Consider the following 20,833-nt stretch of genomic DNA (forward strand, 5'->3'; position numbering starts at 1 on the left):
CGGCCATAATTTGCCTGACTACTTATCGGTAGAACATACAGTATTTGTGCATGCTTTATTGTTGTAATCTCTCTGTGAAAGATTTGTTTAGTTAATGCTCTTATTTCCTTCAGGCTACTGATGCTCGTAGAGCCTTTCCTTGCTGGGATGAACCTGCTATTAAAGCGACATTTGATATCTCATTGGTCGTCCCTAAAGACAGAGTAGCTTTGTCAAATATGGTAAGTGCTTAATGCGCAAGTAAATGAACTAAATTTTGTATAAGCAGCTAGATATGTAGCGGTTTTGTTTGCTAGTTAGTGACAGGTTTAGCTGACATTTCCGTTCATAGGAACATGTGCTGTTAGTCATTGCTAAACAGCTGTACTTGATGACATTTTTTTGAGACAGATATGTTAAGAGGAGATGGTAGTATGGAAATTAAACATGGGTGGCACAGAGTATTGTCTATTAAAATGAGGTTGCATGAGACATGACGTGCCACTTGATTAAAGGAATGATTGTAAAAAATGAACTCTTTGCTTGGTTATGTATCTGTGTAAACGCACTCTGCCTTGGAGAGCTTTTCAGTGAAGTTTAGATATAACATAAATGAGTGGTAGCACATACAAAATGGTATTTTCAGCATCCTTATTTTTATTATGATGTGAATATTCCTAAAATCTAGGGGTGCACCGATTTAAAAAAAAATAAAAAAAAATAAAAAATAAAAAAAAATGTTTTTTTTATGGCTGATACCGATGGCTGATTATTAACCAGCCATATTGGCCGATACCGATTTGGAGAGCAGCGTCCAGCCGGTAAGTCTGTGGAGAGGAAGGGGCGTGGGCGGTGCCTGCCCCAGCCCCACTCCCTCCCTCGCTGTGTGGGGGGGTCCAATCTGCACCTCCCTCACACCCCTTCCCCCCCACAGATTTACCAACATTCTTGGCTGCGTTCATGCTGCGGCTGCACGCATGCACATGACATTTATCGGCAACATTATCGGGTACACCGGCCAAAAAAAGCTGATTGCCCACAATGTCTATCGCTGCACCTCTACTAAAGTCTACTAGCTGAGAAATCACAGCTTACTTCTATCCTACGGACTCCTGTCACTGGGATGATTTTAACTCCAGTTGCCAGTAAAGATCACTTTCAATCCAGACTGGTTTCTTCTGCTCATATGGCACCAACCTGCCTAGTACATAATACAGTTTTGGCCACTGATCTGACAGTCATAATTAAAAATTTGAAGAAAAAAATTATTCTTTGAATACTTTTTGGGGTGGGAGGACACTGACTCCATAGGTGTGGATTCTGCCACCACTGTGGGGAAATTGGAAGTTTAGGAACTAATAGCAAAAGCTCCTCAAGAGAGCCTATGTGCTGTAATAAGATGTATGATGTATAGCAGGGGTCCACAACCTGTGGGCCAGATCTGGCCCATGGAAAGATTTGATCCAGCTTGCAGATGTGGGCCTTTGTTGGCATTCAGCAGTATGGGGGGAGTGGGGTGGCCTTCAACTGCAGTCACTTTCCTCGAGCTATCGTGGAGACAAGCACCAGCTGTGGAGGGGGGGAGGTGAGGGTCCTCCTAGTGCCTACCCACATTTGACCGCAGGTGAGTCATTCTGGCCCACAGCTGGAAAAGACTGCCTACCCCTGATGTATAGGATAAACTTAAAAAAAAAACAAAAAACAAAAAAAATCCCCCCCCCCCCCCCCCCCCCCCCCCCCCCGCCTGTTCGCTGAAGGGGAACTGAGAATATGGTGACTTTTTAAAATTGCATGGTGGTTGTATCGATCGGTTTTTTTTGTTTGTTTGTTTGCTTGCTTGTCTTTAAAGATTTAAAGTGTTAAAAGTACATATACCTAATAATGGAGCAATGACTAGTCAAATTTATTGTGTAATCCAGTGTCACTTCCTGTGAAACTTTAACTAGTTTTCCTTTTATTTTATTGAAAAGAATGTCATAGACCGGAAGCCATACCCTGATGATGAAAATCTGGTGGAAGTGAAGTTTGCTCAAACCCCTATAATGTCAACCTACCTAGTAGCATTCGTGGTGGGAGAATATGACTTTGTAGAGACCAGGTCGCTTGATGGTGTCTTAGTACGTGTTTACACTCCTGTTAGCAAAGCAGAACAAGGAAAGTTTGCATTAGAGGTAAATGCATTCACACTGATTTTTATTTTATTTTATTTTATTTATTTATTTATTTATTTATTTATTTATTGTATAGCCCCTAAATTTGGTAGAGAAGACTAGGTGGAGTTGATGCAGACTTTGTCATTGTGTTAATTTGGTTTTGCCTAGTGACTTGGAGAAACTTATTAAGCTGAAATATTAATCACAGAAAAATTAAACTTAAGTGATGACAAATGTACTTTCTAAACAGTTTTGAGGTGATTTGGCATTATCATCTCATATGTAGTGTAAGGTAGCAAATATCAATTCAAACCTAGGAGCTGGGGCAGGATTAGGTACTTCCAGATGTTGGCGTTAAGGCTTCATAGCAGTGCTGCCTTTTGGGAGTGAGACTTCTGGGAAAGAAGCCAGCATGTGGTGTTTTCTAGGGTTCTTCCAGCCACATTGAAAAAAAAATAGTTTTGGCCTATTACTACAAGTTAATATTTACCAAGTTTCTTGTTTCATTTTTTTTGTAGGTTGCTGCTAAAACTCTGCCTTTTTATAAGGACTACTTCAGTGTTCCTTACCCTCTTCCTAAAATTGATCTCATAGCTATTGCAGACTTTGCTGCTGGTAAAGTAACTCACTTTATTGATGAACTGTATTGATTTATTTGAATTTTAAATGTTTAGGAAGGTGTGTATCAATATCAATAAACCTTTGTATTTATTTTATAAAGGTGCCATGGAGAACTGGGGCCTTGTTACTTATAGGTATGCTGTTAAAATACTGTCTTTCCCCCTTTGTTCGCTAATTTTTGGAGGTAATTGGATTAATTTTAGGGAGTTGTAATGTTTGGGCTTTGCCCAAAGTAAGCTTAAGTAACTTCCTCCAACTCTAATTTCAGTCTTGGGTAACTTTACTTCTACATTATTATATAAGTCTGAGGAGGGCAAGAATGATCTGTTAAGAATTTTTTGTCCAGCAGTATAAGATGTTAAAGCCTCTGACAACACAGTAATTTCTGCAAAAGAAAGAGTTTTCTTGGCTGAATCCTCCCACCCTCCCTCTCTCTCCCCCAATAATTCTGTAGTTAGTTACATGGCTTGGGGAAATGTTTCTTATTTTAAATCTACTAGCAAAGTTGATAAATTTCTGCAAGCACAGTACAAATATGGGTTGAATAATTTTAAAACTTTATTTTGCCTTCCATTTCCAGTTGCTTGATCAAATGAACAAAATTTCACACTTTTTCCTTCATACTTGTATCTTTTTGGTTGTTAGAAGATTCTTCCTTTTCAGTCTTCTACAACATGGGACTCTTTATTTGTTCTCATTTTGATTTTTCTTTTGAATAGAGATTTCAGGGGGTGGGGAGGTGTTCTCGTTTTAAATTTACCCCTTTAATTTGGCCTTACAAAATTGTCACAAGGATTTACTAGCCCAAACAAAAATGTTACTTGTCTGCTCACTACCATGCTGATGAGAGCTGGTATTTTACTCCCTGTGGAAAAAATTAGTTGCCCTTGGTGAGTCAAATTTTGAAAGACAATTCCAGCACTGCACAGTTTCCTTATATTCAGTTGGGCCCGCTGCTTGCACACTCTTATTGACTGGAGATTGAAATAGTCTGCAGTTTCAATCTGTATTTAATTCGAGAGAGTTCCCTCCCAGTTGCAGGAGTTCAGAAATCCCTCCTGCTTGATACCCTCCCTCCCCCCAGCTCTGGTTATGACATGGTGTATGTAGATGACCTTTGACTTGTGATCAGTTTAGAGACTGTTAATGAATGCTGTGTGTGTGGATGTGTGTCCACATGTTTCTGTGGGTAGAAACATGCATCTTGAGGTGGAAACTGCAATGCAGCTAATTAACTGTGCACATGGAAGAGCTGACTCCTTCTGGGATGAGGGAGGGAAAGATGGCTTGCTTTGCATACTCCATGCAGTGTGGAAGTAAATTGAAGTCAAGGTGAGACCCCTTTCCCTCACTGTCTAGTCATATAGTTAGACTATTTCATATTGGATAAAGTTTCTTACTCCCGTCTGGGGTTTTTGTGCTTGACTTCTTGCATGTGTTGAAGTATTACTCCAAAACAACCCAAAAGTCGTAAAATTTTAAAACAACTGTTTTGTGCGCAAGCTAAAGTAGCTTTGTTTTTTTCAGTTGAAGCGATGATATTTGTAGTTTGCTTAGATGATTCAGTCTGTCTTAATCATATTCTTGCTCCCCCAAACATGTACTGCTCAATTTGTTTCTCTTTATTCCTTAAATACAGGGAGACTGCGCTTCTTATTGATCCCAAAAATTCCTGTTCTTCATCCCGCCAATGGGTTGCTCTGGTTGTGGGACACGAACTTGCTCATCAGTGGTTTGGAAATCTTGTGACCATGGTATCTAATATTTTTAACTATTTAATGTAGTGGTCATTTTCCTAATAAGCATGGTTAGTTATTTTAAAGGCTGCTGCTTGTATCTTGTAAAAGCGAATAGGAATGCTATCTTTCAAATTGGATTTTAAGTGTTTTTCTGAAATCCCTTGAAAAATAGGTGCATAAAGAGGAAAATGCTGATTTTTTATTTTTTTTTTTTTTTTTTTTTTTTTAAGGCCTAGTTCCTTTGGCTGTGAATTAAATGTTAAGAAGTTGATTGTGTGTGTGGTCAGGCAATGGGAGTTGAACATTAGGTTTCCATGGAAATGAATTAAGCCACCATATTAGATTATTCTTAAGGAGATAAATCATCATTTTACTTTCAGGTAGGGATGGTTCACTGTCTTATCAGCAGCTTTTCATACTGAGCAGGTTACTCAGTTTGCAACACGGGGGCTATATTATTATAGTCTACTAAATAAAAAGTTGTCTAATAGTAGCTGACAGATTATTTTGGATCCATGGGGAACTGATCTCCAGAACGACTGAAGCTGAAGGAATGGTGAGAATAAAAGCACAGGTGAGCCAGCAGAGTTGAAAGTTGCTAATAAATTTCCCACTGTGCCTACAAACCTGAAAGCCATTTTTTTTTTTTTTAAGTTTCTGCTTCTGACAAATGGCTTCTGCCAGTCCTGCTGATTGGATCTGACATTGCTTTTAGCCACACTTCCCCCCTGTCCCTGCTCTCACTCCCCTTTGCACACCCTTCACCCAAGAAAAAACACCCTGCAAATAGGGGCTTGGAAGCCAAATACATTAAATGTTGAGAAGCTATTTGTGTTGCCAGAAGCATAGTGTATTTGGTAATTGAACTAGAAACACTGTGGTAAAAGGAATGCAGTTTCTGGAGCCAACAAAGCTTCCTTGCTGGGGCTTTTAGGCTGCCAAAATAGAGAGATCGACTTGGATAGCAGGTAAATCTGAATATCACTAAAACAGAGGCTGCAGTAAAGCTAGGGGTTCTTAAACTTTTCCAGAGTGTGGCATGCATCTTAATCAAAAATCATGTGGCCCCTTCTCTGCACAGGATTCCTCCCGTTAGAGACTAAGCATCATCCCTGTTGCAACAACAATGAGCATTTATTTGGAAAAGTAGAATTAGAAGGGATGTGTATTTTTAATTTTTTATGCATTTGAAAATGATGAGAATCATGTGACCTACCAACTCTTGACCACCAAAAAGTACTTTGGAGGAACCACCAGTGGCCCATGAAACCACTGCAGGAGAGCATTTAGCAAAGCAGTGTAATTTACGGGTTATTTTTTAAAGTTGTCTATCATAGTAGCTTTTTCTTGCCCTTTTGAAGCTTTATGCCTTCCATAAACCTTTTTTCTTCTTATGTTCCCATTTTAAATTGAATAGCATTCTGTGATGCAGAACAGTCTTTCTGTTTCCCACTTAATAAATGCTTGCCTGAATGTTTTGCATGTGTGTCTGACGTGGGTAACTTGCTGCACACTTTGGAGTAAAGGTATTTTCACTACAAAAAGTGTCAGTTATGCTTACAGTGTGCCAGTATTGGATCTTAGCAGACAGTGCAGCCCTCCAGTGCCACCTCTCTAACACGTATGTTAAATTCATTAGAAAGGAAAAATCTTAGGAATTAAGTGGGTGGTGCTTCAGCAGGAAGACTGGACTTCTCTCAACCCTTAACTTTTAGTTTTCATTGGGGTTGGGGAGCTGTGTGTAGCTATAGGTTGTGATTGCAGTCATTTAGACTTCATAAAATTAATTCAGAAAAAAACCCACTAATCTTTTGGGAGTTTTTAGGGCACAATTTTTTTCACAGTTGCATTAATTCTTTGGCACTAGTCCTGCATTTATGCCATGGAAATTTGTCTTGGAAATAGATACAGTCAGAACCTGAGGAAAAAATTGGATGGCCTCCACTCTAAAAATAAATAACTTTGGGCTTATCTGTGGTGATTTTCAGTAACAATTACTCCTTATTGAATTTCCCCTCCAAATGATCTGCTTTATTCATAACAGGGAAGTGATAGTATTTTGTAGTTGTACATCTGTTGGGTTGACTCTGCATCATTTTTAAATTTCTCCCCCTAAAAGGAATATAGCAAATCACACATTTGTCTGAATTCACCTAGTTCTCATTTTAAAAGCAGGAAGAATCATGACTACCAAGGCAAAAATGGGGGAGCTTTTTTCTCTCAAAGGCAACTTTTGGATATAGTCAGTTTCTTTATCTTCTGCTCTGTACAGTTGAACAGTTTCTCTTTTAGCAGTGGGTGAGGGAGAGAGACTTTTATCTACCTATATTTTATTGTAAAAGGCAAATATTGCCAGTAGGTATAATAATTAAGTACTTTGAACTTCTTTTGGGAAAAAAAAAATAGATTTCAAGCATTCAGTGTCTAAAACACAGTACTCCCTCTTTCTCAGGTAACTAGACTCTTTTTTTAGTCGCACTTAAGCATGCTATTAATATAAAGACTCTTCTGTAACTATGACTGATAGAGGCTTTTCTTTAGTTAGCATCATTTCTGGGTTCCCTATGATTCAGCCACTTTATTGAACCACAGCCTTGCCTGCCACTTAGAACTTCATTAGTCCCGACTTCTTTTGACAACGCCTTTACCTAGCTATTCTCTTAGTGACTTTGCTTCCAAATTGGTAGTAGCTGCAGTACCCCTGTTCTCCTTGAGCTTTTGAAAGAGCATCTTGCCTAGCAGACAGTTGCTAGGTAGAATCTTCTGTAGCAGGGTTAATTCTGTCCACAAATGTTTGTAAAACTTTGAAGACGTAGAAGGTAGTTTAAGTAAGTGAAATTAATGATTATTTTATAATTGTATTCCTCTCTTGTCCTTCCAGGAATGGTGGACCCATCTGTGGCTGAACGAAGGATTTGCTTCCTGGATTGAGTATCTGTGTGTAGACCACTGTTTCCCAGAGTATGATATCTGGACTCAGTTTGTTTCTGCTGATTACACACGTGCTCAAGAGCTTGATGCCTTAGATAACAGTCATCCCATTGAGGTGAGTTTCCTGATGTTTTCCTTTAGACTAGAACTCTGGGAAAGAGCCTTCCCATGCTAGCGAAAAAGTGAACTGCACAGGCATTCATAAAGTAAAGGAAAATCTTTGACTGCTTTTAATACCTGGTTTTGTTTTGTTTTTTGTTAAGAAGACTCTTCTAATAAAACTAGTATATAAGGAGCTTGTGGCTCAGGGATTTTGTAATGGTGGTTTTAGGGCCATTATACTTTTCTGAACAGCTGGATCAAATCTGGGAAAGCAGCAACAAAACTTATCAACTCATGGCTTTTCTCTGGCCAAAGGGAAAATAATCATAGAGTCACAGAAAATTAAGGTTGGAAAAGACCTCAGGAGGTCATCTAGTCCAAACCCCTGCTCTCAAAGCAGGACTAGCTCCAATTGTGTCATCCCACCCCAGGCTTTGTCTAGCCAGGTTTTACAAACCTCCAGTGATGGAGATTTCACTACCTCTCTGGGTATCATGTTCCAGTGCTTCCTACTTATCTTTCTACTTGATATTTTTCGGCATTAGAAGGAATTGTTGCTACCCATCTTGAATCTTAGCAATGAGGGTAAAGATATGCTGAAGGAAGGTAACCTCCCTGTAATTCTTAGATATGGTCCTTCTCAGGTCAGGGCTTTGAAGCATAGAATCAAGAAATTTGGGTTGTCACCATTTATTCTGGACCTCTTTTACTAACGGGTAGGAATGTAAAGCCGGGGGGGGGGGGGGGGGGTGTGCTGTTCTGGTGCTTTTGTTTACATACACTTTTTGCATGAATACATTTTACTTAAAATTAGCCTGTTTAACAGTTTATTATTTCTTCAATTGAGGTAGTAGCTATTGGGTCTGATTGATATATAGAGTCTAGTCTTCATTATATGTCATAGTGTTTCATGTGCTCAGTCAAACGTCTTGCTACTCAAAGACATAATTAATGTAATAGCTGACCCTGCTTTGCATAAAAATGAATTCTGGATATTTGTTGAGTACTGCTTTTACCCCCAGGGTGGTGCCCTTACAAGTTTATTTTCCCAATTGCTTTATCAGCAACAGTTTTTCCATTATTTTTCTTTTTGGGGCAGCTAGATCCAATTAAGGCAAACTCATGGCTGTTCTGGGTGTAATCTGTGATCTCCAAAAGACTGGGAAAGGAATTCAAGGCTTGTTTTATTGATGTTGATGGTTAACCACAGGGAAGTTTTGACCTTACTAACCAGTCCTAGCCCTGCCATCTGTGAACTGGTCAGGTTGAACAGGCGCATTAAGAAGGCTTAGTGAGAGATTCAGATATGGGGATAGGTTAAAGAAAGAAGAGGTTCATGTATCCTATTAAATAAGAAAATAGTTAACTCCTTAACAAAACAAATACCTTTAGTTTCAACTGATGTGGATATTTCTCTTCTGTTCATTTGAACTGGAATTGCGGGCAACTAAACTAAAATTGCACTTTGTATCCAGGTTAGTGTTGGTCATCCATCTGAAGTAGATGAAATATTTGATGCTATTTCTTATAGCAAAGGAGCATCTGTAATCCGAATGCTGCATGACTACATTGGAGATGAGGTATAAATGCACAACTTTTATAATTAATTTTAATACAAATTGTTAGAACCCTAGAACAGCTGAAAGCAGATGTATGGTTATGATTTATAGTTACTGAATATTTATGTTCTGAAATATATCCGTTCACTTTGGGAGTCCTAATTCACTTCAGGAAGAAATGTGGACACAATAAATTAAAAAGAAAGCAATATAGAAAATACAAAACATGATTCTTTAAATATTCAACATGAATTTGAAGCTTGAAAGCTACCTATCAGCAGTGCTTCAGGCAATCTTACTGCATAGCATCATGACATAAGGGAGTGACCTGTAAGATAAAGCTAGAAATCCTTGGCCGGTTCCTTGGAAATGCATACTACAGTGGGTGGAGAGTGATAGCCTCCATTCTGGTGCAATTACACAATTAATTGTATTTTCTCAGGATTTTCGGAAAGGAATGAATTTGTACTTAACCAAGTTCCAACAGAAGAACGCAGCTACAGGTAATCAACAATTATGTGTACTTTACTCGGGAAGCTTAGCTTTGGAGCATTCAATTTTCAGTAATATCTTTAAATACTCAGTTTCCCAGCTGATGCAAGGAGGTCAGGCAACATGACCCTGAGGTCATACAATGAGTTAGTAGCTCAGCCTGGATTAGAGCCCAGTATCCTCTTGGCTTTCTCCCAGTCCTTTGCTCTAACCTTTAGAATACATGGCTACAGTGATCTGAAGGGGCTGTATTTACCCTCCTTCTCTCCCTTCCCAATAAAGATGCTTGTGCAATAGTCTAAATCAGAAATTTCATTCTGGCACTTTCTAATGAGCTGCTTTTTTCCACAGTAAATTGATAATTTATCATTAAAGTTTTTGTTATTTTCCATTTGTGGAAGTGATCACATGTTGGATTAAACAGCTCAAGCAAGGTCATGTCCAGTATATCCTGGCATTCATTCTGTGTAATAATTTACTCTATTTCAAATCTAAAATGCCAAAATAAAATTAAGGGGTTCTCCTTTGGGTAAGAGTGATCCAGATGTTCAGTAAAGTTCTGGGCATAATGCCTGAAAGTGTATTGGGAGGGGGCGTATTTGTTTTGAAACTTGTTGGAGTTCTGAATGTTTTAATACTTAATTCAGACCATTTTTGAGGACTGTAACACGAAGGAAGCTCTTTAAAACACTAACAAACAAGTTTAATTTTCTTGCAAGATTTAAACTAAAATAAAACAAACAAGATACCCGATGGTACCCACATAATGTCGTTGACTGTATCTACTAGGGCTGTGTGAAGCTTTGGTCCCTGATTCAATTTGGTGGAGATTTGGCCCGATTCGGTGGCTGAATCTCTGAATCCGAATCAAATCAGGAGACCCTTTAATCTCTCCAAATCAAATCGAAAAGATTCAGAGACAGACACAGCTTTAAACGGTTTTTTCCTACATACCTCAAGGTACCAGGCAGCTTGTGAATGCTGAGATGGTGGGGCAGATGGAGCGTCCCACAGGAGCGTGGGGGGCTCCCCAGTACGCTCAGCAGCAGACCCAGAAGTGAACCGGAAGTACTTCCGGGCCACTTTCGGGTTTGCCACCAAGCATGTGGGGGGCCCTCCCCTGCTCCTGTAGGAAGCTCCATCCACCCCACCATCACAGCGTTCATGAGCCATGCCTGGTACCTCAAGGTATGTAGACAAAATATTTAAAGCTGTATCTTATGACTGAATTGTTGATTATCCGAATCAGCATTGAATCTTCAGATCTGGCCAAATAGAATCAGGGACAGTGATCCGAATCAACAAATCGAATTGCTGTCCCCAATTCGGGCCAAATCCAAATCAAATAATGGCCCATTTTGCACACCTCTAGTATCTACTTATATGCATTAGTTTTACATGTTAGGGGTGGGTGGGTGGGTGGGGTGTGTGTGTGTGGGTGTGTGTGTGGGGGTGGTGGGGGGGGAGCCTTGGGAGTCATTTGACTGATGACTGCTCTTCTTCAGAGGACCTTTGGGAAAGCCTGGAGAAAGCCAGTGGTAAGCCTATTGCTGCTGTGATGAATACATGGACCAAACAAATGGGTTTTCCACTCATCTATGTGGAAGCCGAGCAGGTAAGTTTGATAACAAAAATGGACCGTGGTTATAGGTATTGGTATTTCTTTCACATTAATGTTTACCCCACATTTCTTATCACCTAGAAAAATTACCTTGCAGTGTTCCAGATCACATTTAATAGTACTGAGTTATTTAAAAACTCTGCACCCTGTTTAGGAAGGCGTTCAGTAAATTGTTTTTGTTCAGTAACAAAATCTGCTTTTGACAGAATGGTAATGCAATTAAATCAAGACCCCACAAAACAATGGTATTGGTGGTCTTTCCCCTGATGTACCCACTCATATGCTTGGAGCACGCTAACACACATTATCCCTTTTTCCTTCTGAGTTCCCATTATACACTGGGGAGAGAATACCTGACTCTGCTTCTCTTACCAAGTGTCTCACTTCTCACTCCAGTTTAATTACATGAGCCTGGCAGATTGCATGACCCTCAAACTTCCTTGTTGAGCTGTGGATTAAAAGCTCTTGGCCAGCTCTGTGTAGGGGAAGGATGTTCGTCCCTGTCTACAATGCTGAGTGTAGTTAGTACATTATATAGGAGGGGTTGGGTTTCATTAGCAAATAATTCATCTCTCTTTTTTCATATATGTCAAAGCCAGCCAGTCTTCAAGTTAGCCTAGAACACTGGAGGAGGTTTCAGCAATGTTGCGCCTGAATGAATGATGTTAAAGGACTGTATGACCATTGTACTTAGGTTCCTCAAGATAAGTTTGTAGATAAGGCTATAGATGCTTCAGTGATACTCTGAGCTTCTTGAAATAATCTATGCCCTTCAGCATTAAGGGAATAATAGTTAATACAGGTGCTAAAACTAGGGTTCAAGAAGGAACTCCAGAAAGAGTCTAATGAACTACCATGGTAGACTTCCTGTTTCACAGTGTAACATCCAGAAGACTTATCCAGGTTTTCTGATGTCATTTGTGTTCATTTTTCATCTTCTCAGTATCTTATCTCAATATTGTAAGTACTCAGAGAGAATCTGTAAAATGAAGTGTTTAATCTTTTAAGAATAGAAACTTCAAATTTCATACTACACTCTAGTATGAAATTTGAAGTTTCTGTTTTTAAAAAATGAAACACTTCGTATAAATTGGGCTCTTAATCTCTGATTCTCTCTGATATAATAGAGTAGTTTGTCTTACCTGATACGCATGAGGAATATTGTAACGGGACTATGGAACTTGCAAATTATTTTCTGAGCAAGTGGATCATAAAAATTAGATGTAATCAAATTATCAGTGTGGGGTTACTTCTGTGCTATATTTTTTGACTTTGTCCAGTCAGATGTTAAGTAAATCAAACAATGAGCTTCCTCTGATTTCCTTAAGGAAATTGTCCTACAGCTTAAACTTCCTTTCAGGAGATATTCCTCTTTTAAGAATACACTACAAAGAAGCAAAATACATAACCATAAACACTTTTATGAATGTAGGTTTTTTATGGTACTTTGTCTTTTAATAGTAGTTCAATCAAGCCATACATGTTAGCATTTTATAAATTATCTATCTGTTCCCCCTGATATTTTTCTTCTGAATTCTTTTTTAATTAAAATCCATTCATACTAAAATATTCATGACTCAGGCCATGGATAGATATTACAAAACACCTTTTTATATTGATATAAAAACACTTTTTTCCTGGCACACAAAATCAACAAGCAGGCATTTAAGCAATTTGTGGCAGAAGAAACGGTGTTTTTGCCACAAACTATTGGCTGTTTCAGAGAGCAACTTTGCTGTTTTCCAGCACCGTGTGTGTAACATCTGTTCAGTTACATGTGGCAGGATGGGTGTCCCTAGTATCCCACAGTCCCCCATTCTTCTTCCCTCTACCAAGGGAGAGTGGATGGCTCCCTGATAGCCCTCTTAGGGACAGGCTCTTGGGGACCCGTGAAGGGACCTTGCTGCCCTCTTGATACCAGAGCTGCCAAATACTAGTAAAGCAGCTTCCTACCCTTTCAACAACACTGAGGTTTCCCATACTGTTCAGAGCAGTGGCAAGTACACCCCCCCCCCCCCCCCCCCCCCCCGGGCCCCACCTGCTCTGCCAGTCAGTGGAGCAGTAGCATGGGGTTGGGGAGATAAGTTTATATATAAGAAATTGTTGATCCTCTGGATCACTGTACATGTAGGTTTAGTCAGATGCCTGATGAGCCCATTTGTTGCTGACAAGGCCAATTTGAGAGCAACACAACTTTTTACAAGTTTCGCAGATCTGTATGTTGTCTGAGTTAAAGTCCAAATTTGTAGCATGGTGCTTTCTTCTTTCTTTCTTTGCTTCTGTCCCCTGAATCAAAGCCACTTCATGTTGAGCTGCATCCAGTGCCATATGTTCCCTCCAGACCATTTGGGATCCTGCATGGTACTCCCAGCTTTCTGCGTCTAGGTTGGATGACTTTATATCATTTTTGCACACATTGTGGTACTGCCATAGAGGGCGACCCCAGTTTCTAGGGTTGTTTTGAATCTCACTATACAAAATATTCTTGGGAATATGGTCTTCTCCCATTCTCTTGTTATGGCTGATCCATCGCAACCTCCTCTTCTTGATAGTGGTTTCAAAGTGTGTCAGTCCTGCACACTCTAGTACCTACCTCTGTGTTTGGTATTTGGTCTTCCCACTTTATTTTCAGGATTTTGTGCAGACATCTTATGTGAAAGCTGTTCAGTTTCTTGATGTGCCTAGCATATATGGTCCACATTTCTGAACCACTAAGCAGGGATAACAAGTCTCATAGATTCTCATGTTCACCTTAGCTAATAGTTTTCCATGCACATTTCTGTAATAGGCCAACATTTTTAGCTGCTTTTCCAATTCTGTTCAGTTTGAAGGTCAAGATTCCTGCTTTTTATAGAACCCAAGTAGCAAAAACTGACAGTAACACCAAGAAATTTATCCTCCAGACTAATACCAAATATTGGTTCTTTCACACCTTGGTACATGATTGCAGTCTTCTTGAGACTAATTGCCATCTTGAAGCTTTTGCATGATTCAGAAAATCTGTCCAAGAGATTTTGTAGGGAAAATTCACCGTGGGCAAACAAGGCTGCATGATCTGTAAACAGAAAATCTCTTGGAACCAATTTTTACCTTGGTTTTCACTCTAAACCTTGCAATGTTGAACAAGCCTCCATCTAGTCTGGTTCAAAGATAAATGCCATCATTGCTGTCCATGAGTGCATGAAGAAGTGGGAATAAAAGTGTGGGTGCTAAAACACACACCCTTGTTGATGTCCTAGGTGTTTGATACGTTGTTTTCATAGTTGCCTTCGTAGCTTGATGTAAAGAGCGAATGGTGTTCAGCAACTTGGGGGGAGGGTAGGAGGCAACCCAATTTCTTCAGGACAGTAAAAACGCCCTGTCTGTGGACTGTATCGAAGGTCTTCGTGAGACTGATGGAGGTTGTCTTTTTTCTCTACACTTCTCTCGCAGCTGCTTGACTGCAAATATTATATCAATGGTGCGAAAACTGTATTGACCATTAAGATAGTCTTTCACCTAGAGATTGTAGCCTAGGGAACATGATGTGTGACATTTTTTCCGATTATGTTCGACAGGGATACGTCACAGTCGCTTCTATCCCATTTGTTTTTGTATAATTGTACAAACCAAGCATCTTTGAAATCTTGTGGTACCACTTCCTCTTTCCAGCAAAGCAGTATAACTTCACGAAGCTTTCAAAGTAATTTGTCATGCCATTTGTAGATTTCAGCAGGCAAACGGTTGTTGCCGGATGCCTTTGTTCCTATGATCGAATTAACGACATTCTACAAATTGTTGTCTAAATCCATCATAACTTCAAACTGTGGTAAGCCTTTGAGCTCTTCATGTTTGATTTCAGTCTCGCTGGAGTATAGAATTCCATAGTGTTCAATCCAGTGCTTTCGGTGGAGCTGTTTTCTTCTTGACTGGACCAATTGCTCATTTGATGCCTTTGTACAGTCCGTGGCTATCGCCTGTGTCAGCTGCTTTTTGAATATCATCACAGTGTTTTAGTCAAAAATCTTGGGCACACCTCTTAGCCTCCTTTTGCATTTCTCTTAGAGCCTTTCTCAGATTTCCTAGGGTTATCGTGTTGGAAGATTTCTCATAGTTGATTAGCACAGTCCTTCTGTTCTCAACCAGTGGTAGAAGAGTTTTAGAGTGCTCTTCAAACCAATTTGCATTTTTCTTGCGTTTTTTACCAAGCACTGTTACAGCGGCATCATACATGTTAGGTTTTTAAGCTTTCCCAAGCCTCAGTGACTGAGTTGTTAGGTAAACTTGCTTTCACAATTTCTTCACTGAATAGTCGGCATTTTTCTATGTCTTTAGTTGGGCTGAAGTCTATCTGAGGGTGTCTAATAGTTTTGTTACAGTGGATCTTTTTGATATTGATTCTAACTTTGCAGCAGACTGCATCACTGGGAAAATTACAAGAAAGACATCAAGGAAACATCCAAGATTAGGACGCTGGCACCATTTAGATCTAGTACTGACCCAGGGTAACCACTTGAAAAAAATCCTGCATAAGAGAACTTATCACAGTGCTGACTGTGACACTAACCATGCTTTAGATAGGTTTAGGGTTAGAGAATGTCCCTGCCCCTGCCAAGAGCCTTAGCAAGTGCTGGGACTTTGGTAACATCACTATGGGAGTGAAGGGGTGGAGAGAGCTTGTCCCCCAGGTTGTCATTTATCAGGCTTAGGCTCCCTGTGAGGAGGAAAGGGACTTAAGGAGTAGCCATCTAATGCCCCTTGGCCAGAGCGCTACACATGCTTCAAAGGTGAGCTCTCCAGCCATGGGGCTGGAATACCTGTAATTCCTATTTGCTGTTTTCCTAGTGCTAAGAATTTCCTGGAAATCCTTTGTGCTGGAACTGGATACCTGTCCATATCCTAAGGGTAATATTCCAGGTTTTAGTAGGGCTTCTCCTCTGATTTGTTAACCAAAGTTGCATTTACCTTTCTTTGTGCCATGCTATGTTGCAAACATATAGTTCACTTGTTTTCATCTGATTTCAGGTAGGAATGTTGGCCCATGGCAATGTGAAGAACATTTACTATAGAATTTGTCAGTTCTTACATTATTTCTAATGGTCCTTGAACACTCTTTCCAAGTTCTGTGCTTCCCTCTTTAGAAGTACATTTAAGTGAAAAAAGTAGAATTTAGTTTTGATTAACATTTAGAGATATTGTTTCTGAGCACTCAAAACACACTGTTGGTCATTGCCAGTCATTCCAGACTTTTGTCGTCTTGCTTTCTGTAAGTTTGAACCCAGATTTCCATTCTTCAGAAATACAGGATATTACATGACAAAGCATAATTCCAAGTAATATAAAAGATAATATGATGAATGAATTGAGAATAACATGGCTCGAGTTTCTCATGGATGAATTAGGATCCCTGAAGAATTAGCAAAGCTGGGAAAAAATGCTGTCTGTCACAAGTTGCCTGGCTGTAACAGACTTTAAGAAACCACACTATGTAGCTAATATGCCCAAGCTCTAGTAGGAGAGAAGCTAATACTTCAGAAAGCTACTATAAATTTGGATACTACTCCCTTTCAGTAGAAGAGGTTTGGCTGAATGTAATAGAAATTGGACTGTACTCCTGAATGCATTTTAGTGAGCATGTCTGTCTTTAGAACTCATGTCTATTTAATAGGTTTGTCAGTCCTCAAGCCACTGAAAGCTTTATACCCTTTTCACACTCTGCAGAGCTGTCTTCTCCTTTTACTGTCTATTACTCTATATTAGGGTTAATACTTTTATGTCTCTCTATCTTGGAAGTTCACCTGTAAAATATGGTATATGAATAATACCGTTTCTTCCAAACATTTAATCTAACCTCTGTATTACAGTAATTGGCAATCTTTCATGGATATGAATTCTATTGTTCCTGTTAATTAGAGTAAATAGAAAATAGCTTCCTGAGCCTAGTTGGGGTTGTTTTTTTTTTGTATAGGCCTTCTAAGCACCAAAAATCTGCTTCCCTTTTATTTGGGAATTTTCACCATTGCCATAATTGGATTCTCTTGTGCCTGATTTTCCAAAAACTAACACTTTTCTTTGCTTCTTTTCGTCTTTTGTCTGACTCTAAGCTTCAGTTTCTTTACAGAATCGGGCATTATCAATAGTTGCTAGGGCTGTGCGAAGCTTCGGTCGCTGATTCGATTTGGTGGAGATTCAGCCCAATTTGGCGGCCGAATCTCCAAATCCAAATTGAATCAAGAGACCCTTTAATTTCTCCAAATCGAAACCCTCCAAATCAATTTGGAGAGATTCAATAATTTGGACATAGACACAGTTTTAAATGTTTTTTCTGTATACCTCAAGGTACCAAGTGGCTCGTGAACACTGAGAAGGTGGGGCGGATTAAGCGTCCCATGGGAGCATAGGGGGGGATCCCAGAAGCACTTCGGGTCCACTTCCAGGTCTGCCATGGAGCGCATGGGGGACCCTTCTCCTGGCTCGGTGACCTGTGCCTCATGGGTCGGAGGGGGTTCTTGGATTCCCCCCGCAGCCGATCACTGAGCCAGGGGAGAGGAAGGGTGCGGACCTGGAAGTAGACCAGAAGTACCTTGGGGTCTGCTGCTGAGCATGCAGGGCACCTCCCCCCCCACTCCTGTGGGACGCTCCATCTACCCCACCATCTCAGAGTTCACGAGTCACACCTGGTACTTCAAGGTGTATAGAAAACACATTTAAATCTGTGTCTATTGCCGAATCGCTGATTTTTCTGAATCGGCATCGAAACTTCAGATTCAGCCGAATCAGATCGGGACAGTGATCTGAATCAACAAATCAAATCACTGTCCCCCAAATCAGGCCGATTCCGAATCGAATACGGCCTGCTTTGCACACCCCTAATGGTTACCATATGCAAGCTGCATTTTTTGTTTCAAATGTATTAGATTAAAGACACTGGGTAAGTCTTCTCTTCCACTCCCTCCCTCCATGCTTACAGTGTGTCAGTTTTAGAGTAGGGGAGTCTTTGGCTAGTGGCCCTGTGAATTCTCATTCATATAGGTACTGGATACATTTGAATTTCACCTGCCTTCCTTCCACTTTCCCTTGCCTGAGGATATAGAACAAGCTGGGAACTTCATTTGGGGTAGGAGAGGGGAGTTCATTATTAAGGAACAGCTGGAGGCAATTCTTAAGAATGGAGCTTAAATATTAGGGTTGTGTGAAGCTTCAGGTGCTGATTCAATTCTGCGGAGATTTGGTGACTGAATCTCCGAATTGAATCAGGGAACCAATTAAAAGGTCTGAATTGATTCAAAGCTCTCTGAATCTTCGGAAAAGATTTGGAGAGCTTCGATGATGCGGATAGGCCCTGGTGGCTGCAGCAGGGAGCTGCAGCCCGACTCAGAGCTGGTAAGTAGGGGTGGGGGAGGGGGGATGGAGATGCAGGGAGGAACCATGGGGCAAACCCTGCCAGCTCCATCCCCAGCCCCCCCCATGGCTTCTCTACACCCCCTAGCTCCTGGTGCTTTAAAAAAAAGCCCCATTCACCGGGTGCTGCTGGGTGGGGAGGTGATCCCTGCTACCCCTGACTGCCCCAGGCCATGTGGGGGGCTCTGCCACGAGCCCCCTGACCCTCCCCCCCTACTCCCCCCCCCCCCCAGCTGCCCTGCCCGCCCCAGCTCTGGCCCTTTAAGAAAAAAAACAAAACAAGAAAAACCCTGGGACTCTGTTCCTGGAGTGCTTCAGGGGGCTCATGCAGAGCCCCACACATGGCACAGGCCAGCGGGGGGCAGTGGGGATCGTCCCCCCTACCGGGCAGGAACAATAAGTGCGGGGTTTTGGATTTTTTTTCTTAAAGGGCTGGAGCTGGGGTGGACAGGGCAGCCATGTGGGGGCTGGGGGAGCAGGGGGGGTTGGGCTCATGCAGAGTGGGGCAGTGGGGATTGTCCCCCTGCTGAGTTGGGGCCTTTTTTCCCCCCCAAGTGCTGGGAGCTGGGGCCCATGGATTGCCAAGTTGGGAGAGCGGGTGGGGGATGGGCCTGGGTGATTTGGCCAGATCGAATCACTGAATCGAATCACTGTCCCCTGAATCATCTGAACCTGAAGTGAATACTAGCTGCTTCGCACAGGCCTATTAAATATGCCCATTTATGCTTATTGCAAGGCAAAATATTGAATGGGAATGTTTGTGGTGGGGTTTCTCAGGGTTCATTACTACTACTGATACTATTCACCATTTCTATAGACTTTTTCAGATCAATTTTTTTCATTCATGATTTGGAAGTAATTTTATATTTAATTTGGAAGTGAGTTTATATTTGATCACTGATTAAATTTGTGGAGGAAATGGATTGATGGAATGAGACATTATGACAACAGGAGTAATATAAACCCAAACAATGTTTTAGTACAGTCAAATTCCAAGCTTTGCATCATGAAACTAAGTGTGCGGGCTATGTAGATAAAATGATGATTGCATCCTGGAAAACAGGCTTTAAAAATAATTTAGGGGTCATAGTGAAAGCAGCTCAGCAGGAGCTCCCAGTTGGTGCTATGGCTAAAAGCTAGCATGACCTGCAGATGTATAAATGGAAGTAAGATGTGGCTTAGCTCTGTACGTGGTGGTAGTGAGGTAACAATGGAACACTGCATCCAGTTTTGCTGTCCACATTTTAAAAAGGATGTTGAAAAATTGGAGAGCATGCAGAAAAAAGCGGTAATTTTCTTGAGAACTGGTGAAGATGTCTTAGTGAAAGATTTGAAGGTCTCAGAGAGAACAGAGAGACCATTTAGTGCATCATAAAGTTCCAAAGGTGACTTGACAACGTTATACAAATACCATCTCAGGAAAATTAGTACCAAGTATTTTCTGTTGGGAAAGGCAGAACAATCAGTAAGACATAGCAAAAGTCAGACAAATTCAAATAAAAAAGGGACATGGTTTTAACAAGGAAAGTGAATAACTGTTAGAACAACCTCCCAAAGGAAGTGCTGTGTTCTCTCTCTTTCTCTCTCTCTGTAATGTTTTCAAATCAGGAAGACCGTTTTCTGGAAGGATACACTAGCCAAGTTAATTATCCTACAGTTAGACGCAAGTTATTGGGCTTAATACAGGTTTAATAGAGTGAAATTTGGCCTACTGTTATACAGGAAGAAAAAGTTTATGATCAAATGGTCCCTTCTGGCCTTAAAGTCTCTCAATCTAAGTATGCTGGGACTCACTGAATTTACTGGATAATATATGAGCTTTCAATTTTGCTGTTTTCTAGAAAAGAGCCTTCAGCCTCAGTAGTTTGGACAGTGGGAGTAGAGGTTAACATTTTTTTTTTTTAGAAAACACCATTTTGCAGTTTTTCTGAGGTTTTCATGGGAATATTCTTCAATTGTGAAAGCTCTTAAACTTGTTAATGCTACTATAGAATTAATTTTCCATTTTTAGCAAGAAGAGGACAAAGTATTGAAGTTAGTCCAGAAGAAATTCTGTGCCAGTGGACCGTATACTGGTAAGATGAGGATTAACAGAAGTCCAATGTGCATCATATATTATGCAACAGCAGGCAACATTTGCACTGTTTGATTACATGGGCAGGTGCCTTTTCTAGAATTTATGTGCTCTGGGGTGGAGGGGGGAGCTTTTAATTAAAGTGGCTCTGAGAGCACCTCTAATTAAAGCTCCCACAGCAT

The 20,833-nt window shown here is 40.6% G+C and overlaps 1 protein-coding gene across 2 annotated transcripts in view; it reads left to right on the forward strand.

The window, feature by feature from the left end:
- The window catches only part of NPEPPS (aminopeptidase puromycin sensitive), a 72,518-nt gene that overhangs the window by 32,112 nt on the left and 19,573 nt on the right, over positions 1-20,833 (forward strand). For both annotated transcript variants that reach the window (XM_059727019.1, XM_059727020.1), the window contains 10 exons: positions 114-221; positions 1,950-2,150; positions 2,651-2,747; positions 2,854-2,887; positions 4,393-4,507; positions 7,374-7,538; positions 9,001-9,105; positions 9,527-9,587; positions 11,082-11,191; positions 20,589-20,652. In XM_059727019.1, the coding sequence (XP_059583002.1) occupies positions 114-221; positions 1,950-2,150; positions 2,651-2,747; positions 2,854-2,887; positions 4,393-4,507; positions 7,374-7,538; positions 9,001-9,105; positions 9,527-9,587; positions 11,082-11,191; positions 20,589-20,652 (1,060 nt within the window). The remainder of the gene's footprint in view (positions 1-113; positions 222-1,949; positions 2,151-2,650; positions 2,748-2,853; positions 2,888-4,392; positions 4,508-7,373; positions 7,539-9,000; positions 9,106-9,526; positions 9,588-11,081; positions 11,192-20,588; positions 20,653-20,833) is intronic.

The sequence above is a fragment of the Alligator mississippiensis genome, chromosome 4 (genome assembly GCF_030867095.1).
Source record: "Alligator mississippiensis isolate rAllMis1 chromosome 4, rAllMis1, whole genome shotgun sequence".
Taxonomy (NCBI): domain Eukaryota; kingdom Metazoa; phylum Chordata; order Crocodylia; family Alligatoridae; genus Alligator; species Alligator mississippiensis.